The following is a 23,891-nucleotide window of genomic DNA, read 5'->3' as shown; positions in this document are numbered from 1 at the left end:
TGTTCGAAAAGTAAGTTAGTTTCTAAAGGGGTTTTTATGACGGTTGAAAACATCAACTATATCGAAATAATCACAGATATAGGACTGATTAGGTATTAATGTTTAGTAAAATGTAAGAGGGATTTCAAATTCACTCTGTTTAGTTTTACAACCATTTTATGGAGAAAATGTTCACTTTATATATTGTGCACTGCAGTCATGCTTCAAACTAGCAAATTAATAATTAACATTTTTATTGTAAGTAGTAGATCATGTCAAGTAATTTTAAAAATAAGTAAGAGATATTAAATTTTCTTGACTATTTCTTTTTTTGTTCCTAAACATATAACATATACTTAAAAACTAATTTGATTACTAATTATTACAATTACTTAAATGTGAGTTCTGTGCAGCTGATTAAGTTTAAAATCATTGTAGACATATAATCATTAAAACGAATGTTTTAATGTATTAATGAATGTTTTACTGTTTTAAGTGTTAATTTTTGTCAGTTATGTGTCTTACTTACTTCCCAGCAGTATTAATGGCAGTATTTAATTCTTCTTCTTAGTTAATGTTACTTTATTATACATTTTTATGTGTGTGTTCCTTTTTATAAACACCATCTTTTTGTGAGCCTATTTTGTTATGATTGTTATTACATTATTTCAAGAATTAATTATAAAACCGATCGCAGTAAAAATTTAAACTCAATGCTTTAAAAACTGACTAAATTAAAATCACAATAAATGCTGTACCGCGCGGTAAAGTAGCAAAAATGCAAGACACTGCATGTACCCCAGAGTGCCGGTGCCTACAGATAGCATGTTACTCTACTGTATTGTTGATATCACTCGCACATTGTAATGCATTCCTTCGTTCCACCAGTTGTTCAGGATAAAGCCACTTCAAGTTATTGTAAGTACTGTTTACTAACCGATTCAGCTTCATCGATTTGTTTGTGCACTGTCTGTCTCTGCATGGATGTCCGGTGTTTCGTTCTTGTAAATCTGTAGTGCAAGCCAAACTATTAACTTTATTTTATTTAATTTTTCTTACAGTGTGTTATTTTTTCGAGGGGAAGGATAGTCTATTGAATAAAAGGAATATTGAATGTTATATGGTGGGTGGAAAATATTATACAGGCTGTTTACGAACTCTCTGGAAATCTTTAGTGGATTTGTTCTTTTTGTCAAGGCTAACAATAAATGTAATTTGAGCACTGGTCAGCAATGCTTGGTTACTGTCTGTCTGTTTTTAAAACATTTATTTTTTATTTAAAAAAACCAGTAAAGATAAAAATGTACATTAGATTATCATATCACGTTTCAAGATGGTGTATGATTTAAACTTTTAAGTTTTATACTGTAAAAACTAATAAGCTATGAAAGTTTCTAAAGGTTAATAAACGTTGCTCAATTTAAATACTAACATTTTGACACCTAGATCATAAGAATGGATCATTGATGTAGATATAAACTTTTAACTATTGTGATGTACTTAATTATGCCGTAAACAATGAATGATTTGCCACAGCAGATTTGTAACAGTTTAAACCGTACATCTGCAATATTTCCTGGCCGATTTTTATGTTATAGGTGTCAATATTTTTGTATTAATATATTTAAAAACTTTCATTATTCTGTACTAATTTACATAATTTTATGAGTTTCTACGTAAATTAAACTTTAAATATTTCAACTGTCCGCTATCTTGAAATGTGACATAATAATCTAGTATTAATTTTTCTCTTCATTTCAGATTCTAAAACAGTAAATGTTCCAAATTTTAACTTTTTGTCTGTACTGGTTTCCAAAATTTAACAAATCTAAAAATATAGAGAGAGTGACAGATGGTAAACTAAGCATTTCTTACTCATGTTTGTACTATATTTTTTGTTTGCCTTGGCTCAAAGAACAAATCTTCAAAATATTTCTGAGGCATTTGTAAATATTTTGTTTATAAAAGAATATTAAGGATAAAATATACACTGTCATCCTCCTTCAAGTTATGCCACTATTAACTTATGAAGATGAGTCAAGTATAAACTGGGCTTCTGTTCTGCATTTGATGTAAATATCTGTGGTAAGGACTAGGGTGGAGAAGACAGATGAGTTCTTGCCAACAGCTTTATCTTCATCATAGTCATAATCAGTAATCATAATCGCAGTAATCGTAATCATAGTAAGATAAATATTATACCAGTAATTGTGAGGCACATTATTGTCAAGTTCGTGTTGAATGGAAGTTTGCATCTTGTTAGTGACCAATTTAATTTTGATCATATAACAATAACTCTATGCATGCTAATGAAAATGGTATTTTACTTACACTAGAATAAATTCAGTAGGAACTGAAATATATACTTTCTTGAGATGTAAGAGGCCTATCTGCAAAGTATCCAGCCTGCTTTAATATCTTCGCATTGGTGCTATTCTTCTTCAATCGGGCCATGGCATCTTTCGAAGTCCCCATTTGATTGAACCACATGCTCCCAGCAGTGCTTCCACATCTTAAAACATTTCTCGAACATAGATTTTGGAATAGCCTTCAGCTTGCGCATTGCATTATTTTGAATCGTCTCTATGTCATTGAACCGCTTTCTTTTCAGCGCTATTTTCAATTTTTTTGAACATCCAAAAGTTGCAAGAAACTATGTCAGAAACAGTAGGGAGCCTGGTAAAGCTGTGCAATTTTGTGTTTGGTCAAAAATTTCTACACACAAGATTCGATGAATGTGCTGGCGCGTTATCATGGTGAAGAAGTCAGTCACAGTTTAACCAGAAATGCGATAGTTTTTTTTCTCACAGCATCACACAATCTTTTCAAGACTGCAACAATAATCTTTCTTGATCGTCTGATCTTTTGAAGTAAATTCATAGTACACTCTCATAATAAAAACAAAAATCAGCATTGACTAAACGTGGCTCCGACTTAGACATGTTTTTTTTTTTTAGCTGTGGCTCGACTAGACTCTTCCACTGTGAAGATTGTTGTTTAGTTTCAGAATCTTAACCATACATTCATTCTCAGTAATAATCTTCTTAAGGACATTTTCATCATCACTGACCATTTTCAAGTTGTCCAGTGTGATTTCACAACAAACGTGTTTTTGCTTGGTCATGAGCAATTTCTGAATGAATTATGCACACATGCGAGTCACTCCCAAAATTTTATTCTAAATATCCCAAACAGTAGTTTTTGGTACTCTGATATTATTTTCTACTTCACAAACAGTCAATCGCTGATCACCCTTATTGCAAGTCGCACACACTTGATGTTTTCCGGTGCTGTTGTCAGTGAAGATCGGCCAGAATGAGGGTCACTATCAACAGAAGTGCGGCCATTTTTAAAGTGCAAATGCCATTTTGTATTATCTGTGTTGTGGCCTTACTCTTATATCCATAGGCCTTCTGTATCATTTCAATGGTCTCCTTATAACTCTTGCCGAGATTGAAGCATAACATTAAGCAAATTCATTGAACAGTTCTTTTTGTCATTTTCAACAGTACGTACATGAATACATAATGTGTGCGACATAAGGTATTCAGCCAGAAACTACGGCATTCAGGTAGTTATGCTCATACCCCACAGAGACTATTGAGGCTCTCTGAAGTGAAGAAATAAATGCCGGTCAGATACTTTTCGGGTAGATCTCGTATATTGTCTGGTGTTTATCTGTCAAAAGTCATGGAGCCAATTTCACATATGCTTTATTGAAACTCAAAATTGATCTGCAGATCATTTAGTGACGATAAATCACAAGTATCACTTTTCTTACTTATTTCAACTTCACTAATGACTCATCACTAATCTTAAAATACCTATTAAGTTCACTTGATCACTAAAGGCTTCCAGCACTGACTTTGGAACTCATACTGAAGCTTAATTTCAAGGCCTTTATGTTATTCGGAAACTTAACTAACCCACTCATTTATTATAATAGAAACAATTTTTCTCACCATACTGTGTAATCACTTTAACAAGAAATTTATAAAAAGTAAGGCCATTGATTGTTAGAAACTTGGTTAAAGAAGCATTGTACAATTATTGTTTCTACTATAGACATGTACTGGTAACCAAATAAGTCATGGATATGTCCATTTGTGAACTTCCTTTCCACTATGATGAAACTTAATTATTTTCTTTATTCAGTACACCATATGCAGAAAAAAGAAAGCAGTTTATATTTGACTAACTCTTTTATAATACATCATATTGTATCTGATTAATGGTAATCAAAGAAAAACATGAAATATGGTAATTTATTAGAATGTTTTCTCAATTATAGTTTTTTCTTTAAATCAGATAAATTACTTTAGACAGTACTTAACAAAACTATAGGAAGTTAAGAATTAATTCTTTAGTTTGTGCTTGTCAACGGTATCCTCCAACAGTTTTAGATCCTAACATACAAAAATCTAATATTGTACTCCTAGGAATCAAGCAAACTTTATTATTACATACTTTCCAGAGTCATACAAAATTAGTGGTACCATAAAAACAGCATATACTATTATGCAAGCTTCAGTTGTAACAAAAAGTATATTTATCAATCATTTCATTAGATGCATCCATCATGGTTTTTGTTAAAGATAGTTAAAGTTATTTTTTTATTATCTCTTTTACACTAATTGCTAATACTACAGTTATAACATATGATTCTATTTTCTGTAATGGAAAAATACAATACATATTCCAGTAACATTCAGTAAAATTATAACAAATATAACAGTTAATAACAATCAACAAATAACAATTAAAAACTTTACGTAAAAAAAGTTTCCTATAGAGTAGAAGTTATCAATAAGTTTATTTTAATTGACCTTTTAACATGAATGATGTACAAATAAATGTATAAATATAGTTTTTTTATATATTTATGGCCATTTTTTAACATTGGCCATTCATTGCACATAAAAAATAAGTCTGATATAAAATTAGCTTATCTAAAGAAATAAATTATGTGTATCTTTAAAACTAATAAGTTTTTTATTATTCTATAAATCTAAAGTGATGCAGAATCATAACTTTTTTAAATACTTCTTAATAAAAATTACCTATAGTTAAACTGTTTGATGCAGAGGAAGATATAAAATCAAATAATAAAACTAAAAAATATGAATGGATGTTAATAGAAAATAGTTAGCACATTGAAAAAAATCTATCTTGAAACATAAAGCAATAATTACTGTATGATTTGATACATATGCTTCAATTTACATGATAATTATATAATTATCTATAATTCTAAACTGCCCTCATTAACTAATTACTAAGCCTGATTTTACCCCTTCCCTAGTAGGTACGTACAAAATTTACATACAGAATTTAATACAGTAATTTGATATGTACATTACACTTAACTTAGATTGCAAAATATAAATTATTTTTTTATATCTATTAGTGTTTCTACGGGATTTCAAGTTACCTTTAAAAGTAGCTCAGAAAATAAAGATCTCTTGATTGATTTTTTTATGATATTAGAGGGAGAATGCCTCATGAAAGTTGAACACAGTTTAATCCAGCAGCTTTAATCCGGAATGATCTTATATATCCCTGATTTTAATTTCAAACATAATAATATACAAAAATTGTTTAGTTTCTTTTCTTTATATAGTACATTTGTTTAGCAGCCTTTAAAGTACCAATGTGCATGGTGTGGTTCTATAGAATGTTTAGCTAGTTTTTGCCATATTGATGGTGTTGTGCAGAAATGAATTAATTAACAAACAAACTTATCTATCAAATAATCAAGACATGAAAACACATGACTGCTCTGTCTACAAGCTCGTGTAGGCTTTCTTTGCACCATTATCGTGTGCGTTAAACATTAGCTAAAATATGATTAGAATGAATGAGGATCCGCTTTGTGACCAGAGAGTGTAACAAGTTCTGAACCATAAAGTTGTTGGTCCAATTGACAAAACCAACTTTCAAACTTCGAGTTATAATTTGATGTTCCTTAATTATATCTTTTTTATTGGTGTTGATGTTATTTGAGAACAATACTTGAACGTACAGACCATCGTACACAAAAAATGCTGTAATCTAAATCTCATCACCTTAAATTTTCCAAGTACTAGATCTCCAGCATTACGCCAAGAGAATAGCCGTGTCTAGGATGCTATTCCTCAGATATGGGCACTGATTATCTAAAATGTTGATTCAATTCTCACTCTTTCAATGCATTTTACAAACTGTTGCACTAAATGAGGTTCATTGATTTGAGACATTTTTTCTTACAACAATTAAACTGAGATCGTAGATAATTTTGTTCTGTCAGTTAATTCCTTTTTGTGTAATAACACCCAAATATGAATCAGTGCATGTAGCCTGTTTAAATTAACTGTCTTAGAAAAGAGTATTCAATTGAAAATGAGCATTTGTATTAATCCTTTACCATTAAACAACCATGTATTTAAGATGTGAAGAAAATGAAAACTGTTTTATAGCAAGCTGTGCATTTCAAATTATTTTTCTTGTTTGTTTCATTATAATTAAAACACTACATTACAGTTTTAAGTTACTTATTTTTATATAAAAATTATGATTTAGTGATTTAAAAAATCCTGCCATGAAACAGTTTTCTTAGAATTTAAATTATTTAAATTGCTTGGATACTGTTTTTCAGTAAAGCCACCTTGGTTTTTTAAGAGAAATGAGTAATTTCTGACTAGAAGAGCAATTATTGGATTAAAATAGTCATAACCAGTTCAACTATCTTTCCATTCTTTTATTTATACTTCCTGGGTTTAAAATGATTTGACACGAATAAGATCGGCAACGTTTTTAGGGTGATGCCGTTGACTGAAAATCAGGTTTATGTGGCGATAATTTTCATGGTTGCCCCCGCTATCTTGTGTTGTTTATACACCTGTTCACTGCCACACATTCGAAAGCACACTAAAAGTGGTTCAGTCACCAGGAAGTGTAACTCGTAACATTATGAGAGAAAATTGTAACCAAGAAGTATAAATATAAGAAGTGTCTACTTAGTTTACTGCCATCCCATCTGAACCTCTCATCGGAACTAAGTGATATCATCCTGGAAATAAATGTCACATTCCCCTCAAAACTACCGTACTGAATATAATATTTCAATAAAACGGTCCAAAATATATATATATATATATATATATATATATATATATATATATATATATATATATATATATATATATATATATATATATATCTAAAGAATATAAAGAGAAATTTAACACATAATGTGTAGCCCATAAGTGCTAAAATGTTTCCTTCTTCATAACTAGCGAAAATGTTTTCCCTCATCTACAAATTTAATAACTGTATCAAACAATGTGAATGCTGAGCCCTTTTGAATTGATCCTTCCCACTATAGTTGTGTTATGTGTGTATCAAACATTAAACTGTTGAACCTACATTTGAAAAACCAATTAACAATGACAAATCTAAATTATTAATTAAAAGGCAATGAATTAAGGGTATACTGGCCCTTACTGTCCTTAAATATTAAAATTTATTGCATTCCTGTACTTAAAACAGATCTGTTTTTTTTGGCAAATTTTACCGGGGCCCTGAGTCGAGCCCCGCCACTTGTCTATGGGTTGTCGGGGGTGTGGTTGCAGGACATGGCGGTCCCACCAAAGCTTAGTATTATCCTGAGTAGGAGTAAGAAGCCGTTTGCATAGTAATGGAGGAAAATCATCATTATTGTGGTACATGGTTCAGAATGGAGAACTTGGAACAATTTAAGATTGGAATATAAATTTTAATTGATATTTTATATCTACTATTACTGAATTAGTATAGTAATACATTACTATAGTTCAAAATCAAATCAAATGTGGTTTTCTGTGAAAATTTATTTTAGTAGTTCTAATTTTTTTTGGTACCTATTAGCCTGTGTTATGTCGTTTGCCTTTAGTACTGAACACATTTTTAGAGAACATTAGTCCATAAAAAGTTAGCATGTATTTCTTTTAGTGCAATTGTAATGCCTGATATTACAATTTAACTACTGTATTTGATAGATTCAGATCTTAAAAAAGATTTATTAAACAAGTTGCCTTAAAAGTTGGAGTTGAATTGTTTGTTATATGGATATTTTCTTTAACATTTTCGCTAAGTATTGAAGCTGTTGTAAGTTGTACATATTCTTTAATTTATAAATTATTTAACATGACTTGTATAAAAGCAGAATTTTATAATAATACAGGATGGTTAAGGTTAGTAAGTCTACGAATCAAAAACACATTTCTGTATTAATTAGAAGTTTCCATTCTGTTAAATATTTCTAGCTTAGTAAATAAATTGCAATGAAATGAATACTAATAAAGTGGTTTAAACATGTTTGTGTTTATTAATACAGTGTTATGTAAAATTATACAAACTATTGTCTTCAAAAATAATCTAATGTACCCATGGCAGTCTAGTATTTAATTATATTGTAACTTTTTAAGTAAGGGTTGTGTCAGTTTAGTCTTTAAAAATATTTGAATTAAAACATAATAATTAGGTTAGTAGTATAATGATAGACATGTACAGGATGTGTATATATGAGTGAAAATAATTGAAATACAACAGTTGTTTAATATTGTAATTATAGTCTAGAGTTGACCTATTTAATAATTTAACTTTCTATTGAAAATCATATAAAGACGTCATGATTAATCAGGAAAGCAACCGTGCATATAAAAATAGAATTCATTTGGGTGCATTTAAACTTTTGTCTTTAAATGAGACTAATATTACTTTTAACTTTAATACAATTTTGTTTAAACTTAAGGACACAAGTTTCAAAAATTGGATACTGTGGTAAATATAAATAATAAAATTAAGTTGAATTACATACTAAGACATTGTAGACATATGTTAATGTTTTAGAATTATGTAATATTTTAATTAATATGTACAATATTGATGAGAAATAGATTAATTCTAATAGACTATTTTGCGTAAGGATGAATTGTTATTAAATTATACACGATGAATGATCTGAAAGGATCAGATTTCGGACATTTGCCATCATTATATGTTACAAAAAAAGTTAAACACTATTTGTTGTAACATATAACGATGGCAAATGTTTGAAATCCCACTATCCTTTTAAATTATGCAATTATAGTGAGCCAATTATAACAAAGTACAAAAACATTACTGTCTACAGCCAGGAAAATTAACTTAGATTTAAAGTGGTTTCACCTAAATTGACTCTGAAACCCCCTTTCAATATGTTTGTGTCGAATGTTAAGTGTTTTTAGGCTTACTTTTGCTACAAAAAGCTTATTAGCTTCAATACTTTAGTACTACCCCATAGGATTGTCCCATATATTGAATGCAAACAAAAGCATCAGTTCTATATTATCAAACCTTATGGTATAGTGACGTTGATTTGATCTTCAACACAGGAAACTACATTGTTTCGACATTTTATTTAATGCATATAACCCAGAGTTTATTTTATTTAAAACGGAAATGACGTGCCTGTCCCAACTTAATGAATTGTCAAATATTAATCCAAGAAACCTAAATTGATTTTTTTTCTATGTCTACTTCATTAATTGTTATAAATGGATTAGAACTATTTCTGTTATGTTTGGTTGTAAAATATATATTTAGTTTTTCATAACTCATATGCAAATTTCAGCCAATGATGAATTATTGGATGTTTGCTAATTTAATCATTGATTTAACTTCAAGATTCTCTTGTGATTTACTGGATACTGTTATAGTTAAGTCATCTGCATACAGAAATAAACCTGTCGAGGGCTTAAAGATTAATATATTTTTCAAACCTCTTAAGTAGCAGATAAAAAGTAGGGGACCAAGTGTTGACCCTTGTGGTACTCCATACTTTATGTGTTTTAACTTGGATCTTTTCCTAACTATAGCCTTAGAAGTATTGTGGACTACTTCAACATATTGTTTTCTGTCTTGCAAATAAGATTCAAACCAACTAAGGGAGTTTCCTTTTATTCCAATCCTTTGCAACACAGAAATAAATATAAAGTGATAAACATTATCAAAGGCTAATAAAAACACTACTTTTTTCCAAATTGTTTATTTTTGGACGAGGCCTTTTGAAACCAAAGGTTTCATCTTCAGGCAACTCCACAAATAAATATTTACACATTGTTTGTTACAATTAATATTAAAATAACATATGGTGTAAAAATGTAAATACAACAATTTTGGAAAAAATTTCAGCCAGTATGAAAAATTAGATTTGACTAGAGTTTAATTTTTGAATAAATTGAAAAGAAAGAAGATTGGAATTTTCAATAGGGCCCTCTTCATTGTTCATGAGTTTTTCTTTATTTCTGTTTATGTATAGTGTTTCCCAAGTATTCAAGTTCATTGGTTTTGTTATTTCTTTTATTAATTTTAGATTTTTAATCGATGTTCTGTGTCCTGATTCAATGCAATGCTTGGCTACAATCCTTAAGGACAAAATTTCAAATGATAGTAAATCGGGAATTTATGAAATTGGACGCAATGACTGTGACAAAATTTATATTGGACAAACAAAAAAAACAATCAAAACACGATTTAAAGAGCATTTATCACACAAAATATGGAAGAGTTGACAAATCTGCTGTAGCCAAGCATTGCATTGAATCAGGACACAGAACATCGATTAAAAATCTAAAATTAATAAAAGAAATAACAAAACCAATGAACTTGAATACTTGGGAAACACTATACATAAACAGAAATAAAGAAAAACTCATGAACAATGAAGAGGGCCCTATTGAAAATTCCAATCTTCTTTCTTTTCAATTTATTCAAAAATTAAACTCTAGTCAAATCTAATTTTTCATACTGGCTGAAATTTTTTCCAAAATTGTTGTATTTACATTTTTACACCATATGTTATTTTAATATTAATTGTAACAAACAATGTGTAAATATTTATTTGTGGAGTTGCCTGAAGATGAAACCTTTGGTTTCGAAAGGCCTCGTCCAAAAATAAACAATTTGGAAAAAAGTAGTGTTTTTATTAACATTTAGTAATATTTAAAGAATTTTTCAATTGCTCCAAGAGTCTACAATTATCAAAGGCCTTTGATAGATCCATGAAGATGCCAATGACAGTTTCACCTTCATCTATAGATTTTACTATGTTAATCTTTAAGCTAAACGTAGTGGAAGGTAGAATATAACGTACTGTCTTTATCTTCAGATATATATTTATTATGATTATATTCAGGATGATGTGCATGTGTTGCTTCCAAACGCATACATTAATCTGATTAGTTTTGCTTGTTACCAACATTCATGGGATGAATTAAATTAATACTGTAACAGGACAAATGTTGGTAGTACTAATGGAGATTACGGATGTTATCCTTGCACCTTATTAACAAACTTAAATTTTTATCATAGAATTTTATAAGATTCATAATTTACCAGTAGTTTTATTATTTTTGTATTCATGTATGTGTGTTTTAAAATGTGTCTGTTTTTTGACAATTTAATATTTCACAGTAAAACTTTACTATACTAATAAAAATATCAGAAAACTTTAAAACAAGCTACGCACAACTATACCTTTAAATTCTATGAAAAAGTAAAAGAGTTATACTCGTGTGGTTTAAGGGTTTACGTTGCTCTTGGAAGAACAGTACCAAAATAGCCGTCAGAAGAGCTGAGTCTTAAAAGTTCATTTATTATTCAAGTTTGTTATTATTTTCTGGTTTGTGCTACTTGTATATTTATAGTTCTTGTCTAAAAGTTCTCCCATATGCATAGTATTTTATAAGTGAAAATACCTGTTTTGAATCTGCCTAAGTCAAAAATTTGGTTTTCCAAACCTCTATGTATTTGTGGGCATTTTCAGACACAACTAAAACAGCAGAACGATTTTGAGTGAATTGTGCATGAGATTGTGGTTTGCATTCACCAGGCATTACCTTTATGATTTTTCATTTTCTGAAATCTTAAATTTTTTTTATCCAAAAACTATGTTTTTTTTTTATAATAAATCAAAATTCCTTAGAAGTTGTTACCATTTTGACTATATCCTCAAAATTTTAATTTTAAATTGATTAGGCGAAAAATAAAAAAGCTCATAATGCTGTTTTTAATTTAAAAAATCTTCATTAAAAAGGTACAAGAGACTGACTTTTAATCTTGAGTCAGATGAAAGATGGTTTGTCTAATTAATTTGGATAGCTTGATTTCAGATGAAATTGGGATTTGTAAGTTTATTCATTCATTTTTTTTAATACTTCTGGAGAACCTTTACATTTTCCAATTTTGTTTTTAATTTTCAAACAAAAAGATTTTCATCTTCATATTACTAATTAATTATAAAACTCAGATTTAAGACTCACAATTTCGATTAAATATTCATAATTTTATATTCTGTGAAATTATAAAATATTGTATATAAACTATATTACCAAAAGTTCTTACGACAAGAATTATTTGTGTTTTGTAAAAATGAAGTTAAAGTGATTTAAATGAATCTTAGAATCTAAATCCTGATCACAGAGTCTAAATATAAAATGTCCAAAATCATTTGCTAGTGTGAAAGCAGTGAAATAAAATGTTCAGCATATAATTTGGTCGGAGTTAAACGTGCCATTATTTCTGCATGATTTATTTTTACTATGGATTTTTTTAAATTAGAACTATAATATGTTATGTATATATTTGTTATTAAAAATTACAAAAAAATGTAAAAATGGCTCTTTAAAAATAATTAGCAATATAGACTGCTGCTATTGAAGGGATTTTTCCTAGATCAAATACTAATGTCTTATTGTCCTTTTTCTAATATCATTGTCCTTTTTAGATATTTGTCCGTGCTCAATTTGATTACGACCCATTGGACGATGACCTCATACCTTGTGCTCAAGCGGGAATTGCCTTCAAAACGGGAGATATCCTCCAGGTTAGTAACATTTATTCTCAGACTTCGTTAGTTATTGAAACTAAGAATCACAACAAACTGTAAATTTAATCAATGTTATGTTAAAGTATTTGTAAAACAAACTACTTCTTATTAGTCATAATTCTAAATAGACCCTGGCAGTGCAAACTAGAATTTGGTTCAAGTAATCTATTGATAAGTACTTGTTTTATAGAACTAGAGGTGACAGATCTGTGATTCCTAGGGGTATGGAAGAACCCTAAAAAAGAAAAGTCCGAGGGCTCCTCTCCCAGAAAATGTTGAAAATGTAGGATCCCAAAACAGTTTTTTGTGTGTTCAGAGGTGCTGCGAAAAATATTTTATTTTTGTCAGAGAGAAAATCCACTGTATTTCGTGAGTTCTACCTCAAATCAAAGACTGGATCTTGGTTAACTGTTTTATGGAATAAATCATGTTTTTTGTCCCAATCTAATCCAATTCTTTCTTTCTCTTTTTCTTCAACTACATTTCAAGTAGTAAGATTAATCCAGCTCCATAAAAAAATAAGCAATTGTTTCCAAAGGTGCATCTTAACTGTAGTTTCTTCTTTGTCTTGTATAGTGAGACAGATATTCAAAAAGAGTAAGTGGTGTGTGAACTATTTTACTAATTCTGTAAATGCTTTAGAATTCCAAGAGACCGTGGCATCTACGAGCTTATTTTTTCTAGCCTTGTTTATCAACACCACCAACGAAAGCTTTGTACAACCTAAATTGATTGATCATTCTTGCCGAATTAGTATCAGTTTGCCAGATGTATTAAATGTGAATGTAACTGTGTTGTAATTTCAAATCGTCTTTGAAATTATCGATGTAGCTATCTATGTTGAGAATATATGAAGTATTCTTTGTACAGTTATTGCACTGATTTTCATAAATAATGAACAATAACATTAAAAAAAGAAGAGGTCTCTAAATCAGTGTAATTCAGGTACAATCTTAATACAATTGATACTCACAGTGCATGTGTATGCAGCGCTTGGTAAATATTTTATATAAATAACAAGTCTTTGTTTGAAGTGGGTTTTTGACAATGAAAACATTGTGAAGGAAACAGAATTTTTCCGGGCATTTGCCTTTGTTCAGTGATACAAGAAAATCAGTAACACTACATTACGAGATCTGCAATCTGATCTCTTCCTCAGGTATAATAAATAACCTAAAACATAACTACAACCTAGGTTAAAATAAGCAAATCATACCAGAGTGTTGTGACATGCATAAGTCAGGAATCACAACAACCATGTTGAGTGTCTACTCTATCACGCTAACTTTAATCATGCACTGGATAAAAAAAAAAACACAACACTAATTATTAAAATTGAACTAGAGAATACAGGCCATGATAAATCTGCACTCACAGAACAACCACATAGTAGAACTCTGGAAAAATCTGGTTCCCTTCACAATCCTTCATCAAAAACAAACTTTAAACTAAAGTATTCATCAATAAGTTGTATGGTCAATATTTATGCAAAAACTTTAATACTTTTTTTTTTTTTTAATTTATACGTTGAAACTAGTATTACCTTACTGCATGTCCATACCCTCCCATGAGCTGCAAGAGTGGCTGACGGCATGCATTGCTCTAGATTAGAGCAAATAGTAATCATGACGAAACTAATATTACCCTACTGAATGTTCTGCAGATAATTAGCAAAGATGACCACAACTGGTGGCAGGCGAGAAAGGACAACGCGGCCGGCTCCGCAGGTCTCATACCCTCGCCCGAGCTGCAAGAGTGGCGGACGGCATGCATCGCTCTAGAGAAGAGCAAACACGAACAAGGTGAGCTGGCTGTGCGAGCACTGCTCTCAGACCGTAACTGTGCAGACAGTCACTCTATGTGTCAGCATGCGCGAGGCATGAGCTGTCTGTCGTCATGCATGGTCAACGTTGCACTATTTGTCGAGAGTTTACCGTAGAGGATCCTTCTGGCTACCCAGAGTTATAAGAAAACAAATGTGCCTTAAATTACCAGTAATTACGTTACTGTTTAAATAAGTATTTAATAATGTGCTTAATTTTAAAATTCTTATTGGCTTTTTCACAGTTATTTCATATAATTACCGACTAATTATTTTAGTTCTTTAAATTAATCCAATAAAAATAACAATTAATATTGCCTCTTTTGTAGTTATTAAAATTTAGTGATAATATTTATGTTGTAATGAAATACAACTTTGTCCCTCTACACCTGTTTGGTAACAGCTAATGGGAGGCAGTGTAATACATACTTGTCTAATACCAGTTGCTGCAATCTTGTGATCAGATTGTGACATCGAGACTATTAATCCATTATTGAACTATATGAAGCTGGTGCAATCAATATTTGTTTGCGTTAATATATTTTTCTTTCCATGTCACAGTTTTTATAGTAACAACCCTAAAGGCAGAAATAGAGAAAAAATATTTTTTCACACCTTTTTAAGGTGGAAAATTTAGGCAATTTTGTTATAAAACACAAATAAAAAGGGTTTTGATAAAAATGTAAATTTTGTGTAGTACGTACAAGAAAAAACTATAGATTCAGGGATTGATATATTTATGATTAATTCATGGAAATCACATATTTAATCAAATATAAATTAAGAAAGTAATTTTTTATTATTATTATTTCAGGAGATTGTATTTCTATATTGATAACCTATTTCCATTTCCCCCATATACATATTGGCACCTGTAAAAAATGTATACTATTTTTAATCATTTTTCTTTGAATCTTCTTTCAATTATAAGATATCCTTAAGTTATGTTTTAAATACCTACAATTCCTTGTTGAATAATGAAAATATGTTTATTCCCGTCTTTAGAAAAGATATCTTAAATTACTGTGACTAAAAAATGTTTTGATTTTTAAAATACCCCAACCAAATATTGATTACACCTTCTACCTTAATTGGAAAGATATTTCTGCAACATATACCCAGGATGACAGTAGATCATAGTTTTCATTAATTGTTAATGATAAACATATTTTAACGTGTCACTAAACCAATGATTTTTTCAGTTTATTTTTAAAGTGTAGTTACTTCCAAATATGCAGCAATATGAGCATATGGTGTATAATCTAATGAATCAATCGATTTCATTATTTGCTTTATGTAAAATGAACAGTAGAATACATCAATATTTTGTTTACATAAACTAAACTTAATAACAACTTAATGCTGATTAAATATTAGATAATGTAACAGAAAATATTATTTTTATATAGTCTAAACAAATGCTATCAACTTTCTTATAAAATCATACCATAGCTATGTTGACTAAATACATCTTCCAGATATCATGACATTGATTGGTACCAAATGGATTCAAGTGGTTCTAAACTATATACTGTAATATATTATATGCCACTAAATGCAATATAGTAAATTATTTTTTTTAATAAGCTAACAAATTAATTCAAAAATCAAGCTGAAAAAATCCTTAATACCTCTTTTAATGCAGTTAAACCACTAAATGAAAATAGATGTACTTGGTATCCGTAAATTCAGTAAGAAATAATACTTTTCCAATATGAGTTATTCTGTGTTGGTTTACTTAATAAGATTAAGAAATGTTTCTATAAAATCCATACACACTAGTCATTGTTAAACAGTGTTGGAGAATACATACTTGTGTGTGGTCCGCTTTTCTTTACTGGCATTGCATTTCAAGAAATTTTTATATGCGCGTCTAAATATACAGGTTATATCACTCTAGTGCTTTTTAATTTACAAAATATGGAAAAACTTAAGCTTTTAGTTTCAGCTTAAAATAGTTTCTTAATAATTTTTTCCCCAACCATAATCTTTTTAGATTATGAGCACTTACATATTTGGTTAGAAATTTGTTATTGTTTTTAGTATTTGGTTACAATGCACGTTTTAGTTTAGCTAAAAACTTATAAGTATAGAGTATGTTATGAAATATGTGATAAACCTTAAGCACAGGCTGTAATTTTTACTCGTATGATTTGTTTTTGTTAATTTTTTTAGTTTTTGTAGTCACTTCTTTCATCTTTTTTGTTTATAAAAAAATCACATCATGTTTGAGGGTGTGAGATATTTTCCAAACAGTAATTATTTATTATTACAATGAAAAACAAAGTTTATGTGTGTCTTATAGCCATATTTAAAAATTAAAAAACCTTAACTTTACCCTGATATTTTTCTGTTTATTTTGTATTTGTAAGCAAAAATTTGCAGAAAAACTATTTTTATTGTATTAAAAAGTAAGTATTCTACTATTTTAGATAGGGTTAACAATGTGTTTCTTACCAACATACTTATGATAAACTTGTAATTCTTCACTATACAAATCTTCAAATTTAAGTACAACTTTAAAATGTTTTATTTTAAAAAGTATAACATTAATTATGGAAGAGAATTTTTTTTTATTAGTTTGATGATCAAAAGTCAAATTAATAAACTTAAATAGTTAAAATTTTACAGAATTAAAACTAAGAAATAAATACTACATATACAACTAAAATCAACAAATACAAGATACACGCCATGAGAAAAATATACAGAATTAAAACCAAAAAATAAATACTACATACACAACTAAATCTAACAAATACAAGGTGCACACCGTGACAAAAATATACAAAATGAAAACCAATAAATACTACACACAACTAAAAGTAACAGATAAAATACACACACCACTACAAAAATATACTAAATTAAAAGCAATGAATACAACATACACAACTAAAACTAACAAATACAAGTATACACTTTCATACAATATTAAAAGTAGAACAGATACAAGATACAGACCATGTCAAAATATGCAGGATTAAAACTAACAAATAATATATACTAAACTATTCTCATGTATATTAGAATTTATATCCAGGGGTGATTTTTTCACTTTAGGAAGAAAGCAAACTCCACACTTTAAAACCGAGTGACTGTTTTTGTTCTTTTTTACATTTAATAACGGATTGTCTTTTATCACATACCTGATTAGAGCTCTTCCATCATAATAAATAAACATAAAAAAACAAACAAAACATTGTTATAGCTAAAATTTAAATATTCTTTAAAACTTAAGCATAATATAATGGACAGTGTAAGTACAAATTTATTAAGTGTTATTATAATTCAAGAACTCCTCTTCCCAGATTATAAAATATTTCTCTTGTGATATTTTGTGCTAGGGGGAATAACTTGCATCATATTTATAATTCAGCTTTAATGATGTTGGAATTTGTTTATAATTCACAGTGTTGATAGTGTTATTATTAGAAAAAAGCAAAATCAGTTATTAATTTTGGTACATTTTTATACAAATAACGGTTCTTTTAATTAAGGCTGTATTTTTTTTATAATTTTAACCCTTTTAGTGCTGCAGTGCTTATTTGTGATAAGGTATTGGGTGCAGAAATGTCCAATATAGCTTTATTGTCTTTTTGTTTAGACTTAATTTCATAATAGTCTTTTTAATGGTTTCTAAATAATGTCTCATATATTAAAAATGTCTGTTTTTATTTTAGTTCACTCATCTTTGGTGTGTTTTCAATTACTTTTTTGTTGATGTAGAACATTCTAAATCCCAGTATTGTGATCATACTTCACACCTATGTTGTACCAAAAAATTGTTACTCTTAATAAATGTATTCCATATTTTCACATACTACTGTACATTTTCATGCTGTGATTTTTTTAATATATGAAATCACTTAGTAAAACTGTTTCCTCATTAAACTTATAACGTACTTTTTTTTAATTGTGTTGAAAACCTAGCAAACTTTTCTAAGACTATATCTAATACAAGCACTATGTTGTTTATTTTTTAAATAAATATTATAATTATGTCAAGAACATAGATCATTTTTACTTTTTGTTTTTCTATACCATTGTGTTGTGACATTGAATTTTCAGAATGTGCAGTTAAATGTGCAGTTTTTGTCTGTTTATATTCCCTTTCATGATAAATTACTTTTTCTCAAAATAATAGGTAGATAAAAACTCCAAACCAATAATTTTTGTCCATTTCACATTTTTTTATGTTTACTTTTAGATTGTTATGACATAATTTTAACATCTATTTTTTCCTTAGTTCCCCAAACATGGTATGCATTTTTGGGTAAAAATGATCAGCATTTTATGCATGTGAGGTGCATAACAGCACTAAAAGGGTTGAATTTCCATATGATGAGAAAAATGAGCTTTCATAAAATACTATACAAGTTATGTGATAATAATAAAAAGTTACCACTGACTGTTATATGTAAGGGGGTGCTCTATCTAGGGCTAGAAGAATGTACTGAACGATAATTATTAAGTTTTTTTGTGTATCACAACAAAAACTTGCGGTTTAGTATATTTTCTGCATGTTTTATAAATTCATCTTATTTTCAATGTAGAAATTAATTTAATTTAAAGATTATTAAAAAAATGTACTAGATGAAAAATTATGTGACGTATAACATTATAAAAACTGGTCCTCTATATGCAATCAGTCTTGTTAAGATTTTAAGCTGTAATCTCCTGGCTGCATGCAACATTGCCAATTAATAACTTGCTAATTGACTAAAAGAAAGCTATGTGAAATATTGAAATGGTTGGAAATAATAACAATTATTGCATTACATTTTTTTAGTATTTTATTATGCATTGCTGATTTTGTCCTTACGATTGTGCACCCCCTTAAGTATAAGATGAAATAGCAACTGGCTAGGGACTGTGGAAGTAAACTGTATTTTACTATTTTTCAGCTCTGTTTAGAGGCCTAAAAGGTAAGAATGGGCATTCAAATGCAATCCTTAGCACACTTCTTAAAGAATAACCAAGAGTAAATAATGTAGAATAGGCTTTCCAGCATTAATAAGTGTTTTGTTAAACGTCCATGCTGAGCGTACCTGTTTGTCTCGTATTTTTGGCAGGTTCAAAATATTTTATCATAGATTATCCACTTATAAACAATGCCTCAGTGATATGATTTCTAATTTGTATTGTACCTCAGATCGATAAGTGTCCTTTACATACTAGTTAGTCTGTGAAAATAATAATTACTTATCTAAGTACATAACTGCATGTGTAAAAATATCCATATTACTGTTGTATTACAGTTGGTAATTTGGAAAGATCAGATAGTACACACATCCATACAGACATAAATGGTTCTTTCTAGCCATTACCAAGAATGAAATGATTTTTAGATTTCTTTTTTCCATAGATATGTTTCTAATGAAACCATTATTAATAATTTGTAGGTCCGTTTTAGAAGCATGTCGATATTGGATTTGAGCTACTAAAACTGTGTTGTATGATTTTTTTATAACTGATTTCTCAATTAATCTGTTTCTATTTCCCAAAATCTATTAATTTAAACCTCAGTGTAGTAAGTTAAATGATTAAAAGTATAAATTGTCAATTACAAGGCTGTAATTGTTTATTGTTTTGTAAAATACTGTTTGCATTTGATCAGTGAACTTACTGTTAAATAACATATAGGTTTTATTTCTTGACCTTCACATCTGAGTTTGTTACTCTATTGTTAAATTGGAAGCTAAACAGAGACTGAGTTTTAATAGTGAATATATTTCGTACTAAATAATTTTGGTTGAAATTAGCATGAGTATTCGTGTTTGATTAAATACGAGTAGAAACGCTCAACGTCCAGTGATTAATAGTGGAAAGTAACTAATTTAAGTAATAAGAACCATCCAGAGTTGAGGAGATTTTGATAACACGTATTTATATCCTACATCCTTTCAAGAATCCATCAGGTTTCCCTAACAAAATTGCAATGTTATTCAATTTTGTATTGATCTTAATATGGAAAAACCATAAGTACATTAGTAGCAACTTATAAGTGGAGTGTATTTGAGTTTTTGAATTTTGATTCATTAAATCCAGATAGTGTAGTTTAGGAAACTATACAACAGAAAACCTTCAGTATAAGTACTGAATATTATTATGTCCTACTTTTTTTCATTAGTAAGTATTATTGTTTATGACTAAAAGTCACATAAGAAGTATTAGGATTTTCTTTAGGCATTTAATTTTCATACTGTTCCAAGGTAAGTTTGTTGTACCTTAATTTTGAGAATTTTTACATATAAAAATCTAGAAAAAATACTGATAAATAGTTTTTCTGTAAGTCTATTATTACAACAATCGTCATTATTACAATGTAATTACCAATTTTATTTCCATAAGGTATCTGATGACAATTGCTAAGTTGTGATTGTTTCTTGTTTTGTAGAAACCAATGTGTTATAACCTGAAATGTTGCATTTATCATATCATTATCAATCATGTACAAGTGTGAATCATCATTTAAATGTTTTCCTGTTCAGATATTATAATAGTTGAGATTCTTGTTCTAGTTAAAGGTTTTCAGTTCCCTTGTTTTCGTTGATATTGAAAATAACTTGTCTGTTTTTGAACTGTAATGATGAAGCCAGCTGAGTTGGTTTTGCGCTAGCTGAAATTAGTTGTTGTTGGAAAGTAGCAGAGGAAGGTTACAGTACAGTAGAGTAAGTGCGTGGCGTGGCGTAGGTACTGTAAAGTTGTGTATGTGTGTTACCCGCGTGCCTGTAGATGGCGACATCGACCCTGGATGTTCGTCCCATACAGAAGGCTGTGATGGATCTACAGGTAGGCGTTACAGCCACCAAACAACTGTTATCGTAGCTTTTATTTTTTGAAAACGTAGTGTAGTTTGACCATCCCAGTTTTTAAGTAGTAAACTTTTAATATAATTTTTGCCTGACATTTATTAGCTATAGTTAGATGACTGTTTCTTCCCACAATTTGAATTTTGATACCTTTGCCATAGTTGAATTTGGAGTGCATCATTTTCTTATATTTTATTTTTTATTGATTTCTAGAAACACATGGACTTAAAATGTGTTATTTTATCACTATAACTATAAGTCATGGCCAATACAAATTAATAGAATAACATTTAAAATTATTGATAATTATAACTGTAAAGGAAAGAAACAAATTTTATAGGTTATACAATTTTAGGAGTAGATAATAGGAACTTCCCATATCAAGAACATTTACATGATTTCTATATTATCACAGAAGTTATTTAGATACTTTTATTGTTCTAGAGATGTGAAAATACAAATGTTCGTATCAAACAAATAATAATTATAGCACAAATACAGCACTGTCTGATGTAATAATTGTCGCTAAATCATCCTCCCTGTCAATTTATTTTGAGAAAGTTCAGGAAAGGAACCATAGTTTTTATTGTTTCCAAATCTTTATATATTTCAGTGAATTTTTTATAATTATATTATAAATATTGTATTCTGACATTTGCTATCATTATGTGTTACAAAAGTGGAACACTATTTTTCGAGAATTGGAATCTGTCTTCTTCAGGTTTTGATAAAAACCGAATTTACCTAAGGTTTATATATAAACAAGTAAAAATCCATTTTCGGTGATGAAGGAAAACATTTGTCTATAGAATGAGTTATATGTAAAAAATATTCAAGCATACATCTGAGGTTCATATCAGTCAGAAGTATCACAAAGCATAACTGTACAATACAGGCACACTACAAAACACATGCTTTAAACGCCAGAGAAGCTGAGATACTGAGAAAAATGTCAATATCGGCAATATATTCTGTAGCATGCCACATCTGAAACAATAAACCAGATGGCCATAGTTGGAAGGACACATGCTTCAGCTTTATGTTTTTGAACTTGATATCAAGTTCATAGTGTGTGTTAGAATTTCTTTGATTAAGGTCTCTTTGATTGTTACATATAATGATGGCAAATATCGTAAATTATGTTATTCCAGTAGAGGTGTGCCATCCCAGTCACAGAATCGTTGCAAGAAGTTCGCAACAACTGTGCTCCGGCTAATAGTTTCCTAGCAACATAACACCATATTTATTTCGTCAGGCGATGTCGCGTCAATCGGATTTCATTGAAATATAACTAAGTTAAAGGACACACCAATTGTAAGTAAATTAAAAGTAAAACAAATCTGACATCGGGAAGGTCTAAGAGGTGTTGTCGGCTTGCCGCAGCCAATCAGTTCAAAGCCGTTTTCTAGGCATCGGAGCTCCATCATATTACCACATTTCTACTGCGCTATGCTCTGGCCCTGCTGAGCTCACGTGCTGTACCATTACCAAGTAACGTGGTCAGTTGTGTTCTCTGTCTTTGTATCATGCGTCTCTGATTTTAGAGACAAATTGTGAACAGTATGTTTAGTAACTATTTGTGACATATATTAAAATAAATTAATCACAAAATTTCATTATTGTATTATAAGTTGTGCTCAAATAATATTTTTTTAATGAAAAACACTTATGGGCATACCGAGCACTTAGAAAGATAGAACAAAAGTATTGATGCTATTTTTCTTAGAATCAATCGTAATACCCAAAATGTTAATGTTTTCGACAAGTATAAAATTCAGTAGCAAAAGTTATTATTTTACTAACTTAAACATCGCCCTTATGGTACTAAAGCAAAATGGCGTATTCCTCATGCTATAATGCGTATGGATTCAAAGTGACGAGGAAGCAATTCTGTGATAGGGCAGTGAAATAAGGTTAGAATAGAGCACACGCATGATGTATTCGGTGGCAGTGACAGTCTTAGACTTTACAGTGCGGCAACATTGAACTGTAACCTCGGCTATTCCCCTGCTGCTCAATCCTAGCTGCCCTCCACTTCAGGTTTGTTCTGTTGTTAATTCAACAATGTTAATGAGTGGTTAAAATTCTAAAACTTTTTACAAATACGTGAAATTACAAAATTTTTATTACAATATTTGTTTAGTTTTTTTTATTCAAAAAAACTACATCAAATATATTATATTAAAATATGAATGTATAGTTTCAAATCAAAATTAATAATAAAATATTAAAATCTTTTTTTAAATAACAGATTGAAATTGCAGACAAATGAAAACTATATATGCATTACTACAAATAAAAAACTGTTAATGGAAGGATATAAAAGGTTATAGTGAACTGGCAAGTAACAACGACAAGAATTTGATCAATATTAATACATTAGTTTCTA

At 29.4% G+C, this 23,891-nt stretch overlaps 1 protein-coding gene across 10 annotated transcripts in view; it reads left to right on the top strand.

Annotated features, from left to right (window-relative positions):
- LOC124363097 (peripheral plasma membrane protein CASK) overlaps positions 1–23,891 on the top strand; it is a 522,470-nt gene that overhangs the window by 475,442 nt on the left and 23,137 nt on the right. For 3 of the 10 annotated variants that reach the window (XM_046818216.1, XM_046818210.1, XM_046818209.1), the window contains 5 exons: positions 868–897; positions 12,764–12,862; positions 14,529–14,667; positions 19,595–19,615; positions 21,426–21,482. In XM_046818216.1, the coding sequence (XP_046674172.1) occupies positions 868–897; positions 12,764–12,862; positions 14,529–14,667; positions 19,595–19,615; positions 21,426–21,482 (346 nt within the window). The remainder of the gene's footprint in view (positions 1–867; positions 898–12,763; positions 12,863–14,528; positions 14,668–19,594; positions 19,616–21,425; positions 21,483–23,891) is intronic. The other 7 variants (XM_046818213.1, XM_046818212.1, XM_046818211.1 and 4 more) reach the window with 6 other exon arrangements.

Source organism: Homalodisca vitripennis, chromosome 5, assembly GCF_021130785.1.
Source record: "Homalodisca vitripennis isolate AUS2020 chromosome 5, UT_GWSS_2.1, whole genome shotgun sequence".
Classification (NCBI taxonomy): Eukaryota; Metazoa; Arthropoda; class Insecta; order Hemiptera; family Cicadellidae; genus Homalodisca; species Homalodisca vitripennis.
Note: the sequence above shows the minus strand (reverse complement) of the source record. Positions and strands in the feature narration are given on the sequence as shown.